At 47.4% G+C, this 8,843-nt stretch overlaps 1 protein-coding gene across 1 annotated transcript in view; it reads left to right on the forward strand.

Moving 5' to 3' along the window:
- The window catches only part of THBS4 (thrombospondin 4), a 28,030-nt gene extending 19,509 nt beyond the window's left edge, over window positions 1-8,521 (forward strand). Inside the window, exons 14-21 of the mRNA XM_026038357.1 lie at window positions 780-832; window positions 1,277-1,470; window positions 1,762-1,940; window positions 2,880-2,928; window positions 3,023-3,219; window positions 3,711-3,883; window positions 5,636-5,775; window positions 8,316-8,521. Coding sequence (XP_025894142.1) covers window positions 780-832; window positions 1,277-1,470; window positions 1,762-1,940; window positions 2,880-2,928; window positions 3,023-3,219; window positions 3,711-3,883; window positions 5,636-5,775; window positions 8,316-8,377 — 1,047 coding nt within the window. The 3' untranslated portion in view covers window positions 8,378-8,521. The remainder of the gene's footprint in view (window positions 1-779; window positions 833-1,276; window positions 1,471-1,761; window positions 1,941-2,879; window positions 2,929-3,022; window positions 3,220-3,710; window positions 3,884-5,635; window positions 5,776-8,315) is intronic.
- Window positions 8,522-8,843: the final 322 nt, after the last annotated feature.

Consider the following 8,843-nt stretch of genomic DNA (forward strand, 5'->3'; position numbering starts at 1 on the left):
CAAGGCAGCCAGCGCAGACACAGCGCTTACCTTTCGACAGGGGGTACTTGGGAAAATTATATAGAGCTTGGAAAGCTGCTGACATTGGAAGAGGGAGCTGCCAGGTACCTTCTCATACTCTGGGTGGTTGTTAGCCCCTCTCCTACACCAGTCTCTTGCCCACGATGCTCTAAAAGGGGGGTTGCTGCAAGCCCCGAGATGGGTTTAGATGCTGTAAAAGGTGGATTGCTCCAGACCCTACATGATGATGGGACACTCATATTTCTTTCATAAGGACCAAGTCTTGATGTCCTTATTTAGCAAAACTTCTACTGTTTTGCTAAGTGAGATATCAGGGCAAGTTCAGATATGTCTGCAACTCTGATTAAACCCTTTGGCACTCACAAAAAATGGGGGAACCTTACTTGCAGAAACACAGTACATTTATAAAGCCCCTCAAGAAATGAATCTTGACTAGATTCATTTGAGGTGCTTTCTTCCAGTATTGGAGGCAATACTCATTCTCTCACCTTGCTTGATCCACTCCAGTCTAGATTAATCCTCTTTATCCCTAGTCTGTATTTTTAAAATAAAACCAACTTTTTCATTAGCTGGATAATGCGGACAAGAGGAAGTGTTTTCAATTTTTTTTTTTTTTTTTTTTTTTTTTTTTTTTTTTTNTTTTTTTTTTTTTTTTTTTCTTTAATTGCATTTGATCTGATCCTGATTTGTTTCAGCACTGACATTTTAACAGATGCCTCAGCAGCTGGTGCTGGAATTTTCTTCGTTTTCTTTTGCAGTCAGACGTTGACAACGACCTGGTCGGAGACTCCTGCGACACCAATCAGGACAGGTACATGGTGCACAGCTCCTGACAGCCGCGTGGTGGCAGGAGAAGCTCATCTAGGCTGCATTTAGCCTCATTACCTCCTGGTAGACTTGTTGCTTCAAAGGGGCAACAAATGCATCTCCGGCCACGTCTCCAGGCTGCTTCCAGGGTAGTGACACTGCACTGCTTATTTTTTTTCCCTAACCTCACTAATGTTTATCACTCCGGGCCTAGTTGCCATGTTCTTGTCACCTCAGTGTTGTGGCTTCTGTTTGCTCCATGGCTTCTTGCTATTCAGGCATCCGAATGCCACCGGGTGCCCTGGACCTGACAGTCTCTTTCTGAGTCTGGTGACAGATTGTGAGGTTGTCCCTGTTGCATTTCCTGCCCAGGTCCTTGAGAGCTCTGTCTCACCCGGGAGCAGGAGCTGATGTTGGTTTGTGGTGTTCTTTGTGCCTCTGCTTGCAGCGATGGGGACGGGCACCAGGACAGCACGGACAACTGCCCCACGGTCATTAACAGCTCCCAGCTGGACACGGATAAGGATGGGCTGGGTGACGAATGTGATGATGATGATGACAACGATGGTGTTCCTGACCTCTTGCCCCCAGGCCCTGACAACTGCAGGCTGATCCCCAACCCAGGGCAGGAAGACGATAACGGTGAGCGGGGTCTGCAGGAGCTGTTTTGGTGCTTACACCCTGTGCTCTTCCCCAGCTGTTGGAGGCACCAGGCCCTAGTGCAGACAGCACATGGCTGGTGTGCTCCTCCATGGCACCTCTCCCAGCATGAACCCCAGCACCCAGAGGCCCTTTTAGCCAAGGCAGGGGTCCCCTCCTTGATGTCTCCTCCCCAGACACTGTTTGCAGTGGGTCTGAGACTCCTTGGACAGCCCAGTCCAGTGTCCAAGCTTGACGTGTCTTCTTGCTGCTCCTCTTCTTTGATGCATTCAGGTGATGGAGTTGGGGACGTCTGCGAGTCTGACTTTGACCAGGACACAGTAGTTGATCGGATTGATGTTTGCCCTGAGAATGCAGAGATCACCTTGACTGATTTTAGAGCCTATCAGACAGTGGTGCTGGACCCAGAGGGGGATGCGCAGATTGATCCCAACTGGGTGGTTCTGAACCAGGTAAAAAAAATACTTTTTGTCCTTGTAATTGTCTGAGAAAAATAATTTGAAAAGTCGTATTACTGTTGTCTCTGTATTGTTGCTGGACCTCTAGCAAGTGAAATAGAAAACTAGTTAGTGACCTGACCGTTGTGCAGGAGCTATAATGAAGGAATTTTTTTCTTAATGCATGACAACTTGATGCTGCATCATTAATGAACTAAAATAATTACAGGCAGGAAGACTCATTCAGGGCAGATTTTGCAGCTGCTTAGAGGGCAAACATGAGACCTTCATCTCACCTACTGAAATAGCCCTGCAGCAACAAATGGGATCTCATGAGTCTTTCCTAAAGCTTGAAACCTGAACCTGTTGTGTATCGGAGCATCTGCTCCTAGTTGGAGACCAATAGCTGTTATTTATGCGAACACATTTCAGGCTTCAGGAGACTAATGTGTTCTGAGTCACAAGGAATGGGCAATTCCCTCCCGTTGCCAAAGTCTCTGCCAAGCCAGCTGAGCTGTATATGCTTGCCTTAACCCACTCCTCACAGGCAAATAAATTACAAAGTCTGTTAATAAAACTGTATCAGTTAGGACTTAAGAACAAAACAAACCTCTTTCCCCATTCTTTTGAGTTCCATCTCCAATTCTGGCTAGTTTATATGATTTTGGGAGAAGAACTGGAGGAAGGCGGGCAAAGCATCCAAATACCTCTGGCCAGTTTGCAGTGGGAAGAGTTCTTCCCAACTGTGCACACAAGCAGCTGAACATCAGGATTTGATTATAGCTCTCATTTAAATCCAGCACTACAAGTGTCATAGACATGTTATGAACAAAAGGAGGGGAGGAATGATGGGGGTGCCAGAGGGAGGCCAGGAGAGGCTGCCAGGCAGAGCCAGTGCAGCTCTTCACACCCCCACACACCTGCTCATTAACCACCCTGCGTTTGCTCTTACAGGGCATGGAGATTGTGCAGACTATGAACAGTGACCCTGGCCTTGCTGTTGGTAGGTGCCCTCTTCAATTCAGGTGTTAAGCAGAGCAGCTTTCAGCATGTGACCACATCTTTTCTGGTTGGTTTTAACACATCTGTTTCCTCAGGTTACACAGCTTTTAACGGTGTTGACTTTGAAGGCACTTTTCATGTGAACACAGTGACAGATGATGACTACGCTGGCTTTATATTTGGTTATCAAGACAGCTCCAGCTTTTACGTGGTGATGTGGAAGCAGACGGAGCAGACGTACTGGCAAGCAACTCCCTTCAGAGCCGTTGCAGAGCCCGGCATCCAGCTGAAGGTCCTGCCTGCAGCTCTCAGCTGGGGCCCCGGGCTGGCCCTCGTGCTTTAGAAATGCTGAAGGAAACGCACTGATAGGGCTGTGGTTTAGCAGACAGCGTGGTGATGGGTTTATGGTGGGATGTGATCATCTTGAAGCTCTTTTCCAACCATAATTGCAACCATATCCATTCTGTGATAACAATTCTGTGATTCTGTGATTTTATGCGCCCTGTTTATTAGCTGTGGGGCACTGCTGGCAAAGCTGGTCTCGCTGTGGGGAAACCTCTGCCTGCTGTGGGGAAACCCCTGGCCTGCCCAAGCAGTCTGCTTCCTTGCTCCCACCTATTCAAAGACCAACTATAGGCAGTTGCTCCTCCATGCAAGCAGTGGCTGCACTTGGAGAAGAGCAGGTATGAGCATGGGAGCAGGAAGGAGGATGTTTCTGCAGGCTCTTGAAAGCGGCATTTCTCTGTGCTCAGTAGTGGAAAACAAGCTCCTGTATTTCTGCAGGCTGTGAAATCCAAGACGGGCCCCGGGGAGCACCTCCGCAACTCCCTCTGGCACACGGGGGACACCAGCGATCAGGTCAGGCTGCTGTGGAAGGACCCCCGAAACGTAGGGTGGAAAGACAAAGTCTCCTACCGCTGGTTCTTGCAGCACCGACCCCAAATAGGGTACATCAGGTAAGAGAGCACAGAGTACAGGAGCTCAGTAATGACACTCCTAACCAACCTATTGTTTTGCAAGCCCTAATTTAGATAATAAGCTGAGAATTCATAATAGGCCAGGGCTTTGCAGTGAGGAAGTCCTATGACAGGTTAGACTTGTGGCATTCCACCTGCAATTGCTTTCTTCCCAAGACCATTCCAAGATAAGCATGTTTATCTGGGTGTTGTAACTGTGCCCTGCAGTAATAGCTAAGCTTCCCTGTTCTAGCTTTACTAATTTGCTTTTTCAGGCTACTGCTAAGCACTGCAAAATGCAAAAAAAAAAAATTGTATTGGCAGCATCAGCTCAGGTTTTGCAGCCTTGTAATATTTCAGAGAGGGCGAGAAACAGAAACCAGAGAATTCTCAGGAAATTCTCATCCTCAGGAAATAACCACCCTGCATTTGAGCTATGGTACCTTGGTGGTATAATAATTCCACTGTTTTTGTTCCAGAGCATCCTAGATTATCTTCCTGGGTTATTACAGTGAGTTTGACTTAATTACAGAATAGATTAAGTAAATTTGTACTGCCAATTTTTCCATTTCAGCCCCAGGACAGTAATGAATAGATTAAGGGTTGCAGCTTTTCTTTAAATCAAGCTGCTTGTGATGCTGCTTTGCAAGCAAAGGTCCTCTAGAAGAAGGGGATAATCAGAATTATGAGCCCCTTCCAACTAAAGGCAGGCAGGCCTAAGGAGATCACCACCCACCTCTCACTGCAGACTGTTTACACTAGTTGTTGCAGACTACAGCATTCCTAGCAAAACTCTTCTGATGCTCCAAGGGAAAAGCCTCTTGAGGCTGGAAAAGTCACTCTCCCGGAAACCTGGAGGACAGCAAGTTTCATTCATTGTGCGGACACTTTTGAACTGCCTCAGCAAGTCAGGAAGTGAAGTTAGGAACATAACAGGAATTGTTTTTTTTCTATTTAGAGAGACACAGGAGCTTTCTTTCCAACCACCACCCCGTGCTTTCCTGCATGCGAGAGCAGCTCCTGGGAATGCTGCTCCCCTCCAAATGGAGCCCCTTCCCGCTCAACCTCCTCCTGCACAGCGACGCTGAGGACTGGGGCTGCCCATGCAGGGAGAGCTCCACTGGCCCCAGCAGGATCCCACTGGAGCCCTCACTACCCAGCAAATCCTGGGAATGGGGCAGCGTGCAGCTGTTTATTAGGGAATTTTTCTGACACTTCTAACATGTCAGATCATCAACATTTGTTTCTAGAATTAATTTTTTTTAAGAGATCTTACAGTCAAGGTAGCAGCTTTTAGACTCCAAACTGTTTGTAAATGCACAAAGTTTAGCTTCCAACTGTGTGAGACAGGCTCCATCTGGTCATCTTCAGCTGAGCTAATCTGATTCTCCTTCCCCCCCAACTTATCAGCTGTGGAAGAGTTAAAGCCTGAGAACAGGAAAAGATGGTCTGAAGCTCTGGTGAGATGTATTTAGAAACAAAGCACAATAAGAAAAGGAGAAAAAACAAATAAAAAAAAAAAGGAAGTGTGTTTTTTTGTTGTTTTTTTTTTCCCCTAGCTCTTGCCAGAGCTCGGCAACACACTCTTAATTCCCAGCCTCCAAAGGAGATAACTGGTTTTTGCCCCAATACAAGCTGTGGGAAGACAGTTGTCCCAGGCTAGAATTGAACCAGATGATGAAACAACTCATAAATATTGCAGCCTCAGAAATGACTTGCCACCCATTCTGCTTGTCTGTGTTTTTTTTTTAGGGCAAGATTTTATGAAGGCTCTGACCTGGTAGCGGACTCTGGTGTCACTATAGACACCACTATGCGTGGAGGGCGGCTTGGAGTTTTCTGCTTCTCTCAGGAAAACATCATTTGGTCCAACCTGAAGTATCGCTGCAATGGTAATGTTTCTGTCACGCCCTTTTAGGTAGCGAGTGGCAGTCGAGAGCTGGGGCTGTGGCTGCTGGTTTGAGCCACGGTGCCTGTGCCCTGGGCTTTCCCAAGTTCCCTGCAGCTGTGAAACACCTCCCTTGGCACCAGCAGGGCAGTGAGCCCGGCCCGAGGGGAACCAGCTCCTCAGCGCTGCTGGTCCCTGAGCAGTCACTGCTGCAGAGACAGGGCCAGCTGGGCAGTGGAGCTGGCAGCAGAGAATTAGCAATGCAATCTAACAGCAAGCAACCAACAGCTAGTGCTGCTGTGGGAGTTGTGCATGGGTAATACACTGAGGCCATCAGGACACCCTGAGTGCCCAGTATAAGGTGAAAAGCACTCTGCAGAGCCAGGGGCATCAGTCAGCAGGAGTGTGCATTGCTCCTGTGCTTGCCTATTGCTCTTCCCTGTAGGAGGGCAGGAGCACAAGGTGCCTTGTCCAGGGGGAGAAACCCTCCTCTGGCCCTGTCAAAATACACTGGCTGTCTCCAGTTGGGGTGAGAGCCCCCCAGCTTAGCCCTGCTCTTCCGCTGTATAGAGTACATTAAACCTTGGTACCTCACACAGGCAGATCACTGTTGTGTGCCCCAGCCCCAGCAGCTGCTTGTGCCCCAGCAGCAGCCCAGCTCGATGGAGCTGCAGGGACTGCTCTCCCCTCCCACGTCAAGCCCTGCCTGGCTGAGGCGGCCAGGGGAAAGTCAGTTACCTGCCACGTCGGGATTGTTTCCCTCTTTGCTTCCTGGGGATCCAGAAAGCCCAGCTCTGCAGCGGACACAGATACCACGGCGCTGGGCCCCAGCTTCACAGCATCTGCCACTGCTAGACCTTCGTTCTCAGGCCCTTGGTACTTACAGGCTGACACCGGAGAAAAATGGTTAAACAGGGGATTTCTAAAGAAGAAAAAGGGTTTTACAAATAAAAGTTACTTGCTGAGAATCCCGAACAGCCCAGGCTTTCCTAGAGAGCAGGTTTCAAAGCTGCCATGGTTGGTCACTGGCTTCTCTGGTGGGAAGCAGGTGTCTGAGCCCAGCACCCTCTGACCAGCCTCCTCTAGATACTGCACACACAGAGTAATATTAAATACCATTTAATCTTAAAGCTGGCTTTGAAGATAGTTGATGTGCAGGATGTTTGATCTAGTTGAGTGATCCAGCACTATACTGAAACACAATCCAAGTGTACAGTGTTCACCCCCACTTGATGTCTGCTGCTGGTTTCTATAGCATGCTCAGCAGCAGGATGCTGGGCAGCCCCACGCACCACGAAGGAATAACTAAATTGAAGCCAGCACAAGCCTGGTGCTCTCCTTGAAATTCCTTTGCTAGTTGATGAGATTCAGTGTTCTTAATTGGGCTCCCCACTTCTGGCCTGGCTAATCTCAGGGAGACCTTCCCATTCTTTTCATCAAGTCAGGAAGAAACATTTGCACCTGGTCCAATTAAGGGCTACAGCTGCTTCTCTAAATCCAAGGTCACCCTTTGTGAGCTCCCTTTGCACAGCTGTGATTAACGAGTCCCATCCTACACCATTCCTGAGCTGCTCCAGACCTCGTCCCTGAACCTGCTGCCCTTGCAGGGGGTTCATGCTCAGTCATGGCAGGCACTGGCTCTGCTGCAAGGGTTGCAGGATTCACAAAAACCCACTCAGGAAAATCTCTGCAGTTCCCAGGAATCTCCTCCTTTGTTTTCACACTAGTTTCTCAAGAACGTCTTTAAAAAAAAAAAAAAAAAAAAAAAAGTCATCAAAACAACAGTAGAAAAAAGCCAAAGGCCCCTTGTTTTCCACACTGCATGTGGTTATAGAGTTATTTCTGTGATTTTTTTTTCTTTCAGTCTAGAGTTACCTGTCCTGGGCCAGACTGGAGCTAGTCAAAGCCGAGGCCTAGTAGTTCAGCTTCACAGCTGTGACTCTCCAGTCCAGGCGAAGTGTCCTGAGTGCTGGCAAAGAGATTCTTCAGGCTCCACACTAAAGCAGAAATCACAGCCATTCATGTGACATTGACCCATGTCCATCTCCCTTTGCCAATTTTGCAGGGTTTTTTTTTCCTAACAACTACTCCTTGTCCTGGTTAATGTTTCTGTCCCCACTTGCAGCATGAAAAGCCCTGACAAGGAGAGCTGAATCACTATACCTGAGAAATAGCAAAGTGAGCAGTACCAATCCAGTCTGGCAAGCAGAGCAAGACAAATATTTTTTTTGTCCCTTGTTTTTGTTCAGTGTTAATTAACACAAATGTAAAAGTGGAAGCTCGAAGTTTTTAGGTGGAAATAGCCTTATAAATTGATGGTATTCCAGTAGAGGTTTACAGTGAGGCACTCACTGTCTTGCTCACCCTGTCAGTGTTTTAGCAGTGTGGGGGGGGCTAACACTGAAAATGTTCACTCTGAATACGGAGGCAAAAGTTCTCTTCATTTAAAAAAAAAAAATGTAGTTGGATAACTCATTAATTTTGTTATGTGTTCCTTGGTTTTGATTGAAGAGTCTAAGCCTCTGTGTATTTTTCTGTTTTCAGACACAATCCCAGAGGACTTTCAGGAATTTCAAGCTCAGCAATTTGGTGTCGGTGATATTTAAGGAAAGGCAAACTAATGTTGCTATCGCAAACAATAAAACAATGCATTTTAAAGCCTTATGATTGTTGTTTCACGAGTGCAGACTGCAGCTTTCTCCCATTGATGTAACTATGTCAAACTTTTCTTTTTTTTGTATGAAAATAAAAAGGAGACAAAATAGACTGGGGCTTGCTTACTTTCAGAGGTGCTCTACACACTGTAAAGATTCACGGAGTGTGAAGACACCTCCTTAAAACACTCTCAGGACGAGATTGACCATCCTGCTACCATGGATTTCGCATTAAACAGGAAGAAAGAAGGAAAGAGCAATTTCGTCTGTCTGGGAGCTGGCAGAAGTTAAGACTTTGCAAAGACAGAAAAAGCAGAGGCTGCAGCCACAGGAAGGGAGTGTTGCAAGAGAGGGGGCGGCTGGGCAAGGCCAACTGCTTCACAATAACCCCTTCCAGCTCTGCTTAGCATCCCTGGTA

Source organism: Nothoprocta perdicaria, unplaced genomic scaffold, assembly GCF_003342845.1.
Source record: "Nothoprocta perdicaria isolate Ctin4 unplaced genomic scaffold, notPer1 scaffold_1, whole genome shotgun sequence".
NCBI classification, from domain to species: domain Eukaryota; kingdom Metazoa; phylum Chordata; class Aves; order Tinamiformes; family Tinamidae; genus Nothoprocta; species Nothoprocta perdicaria.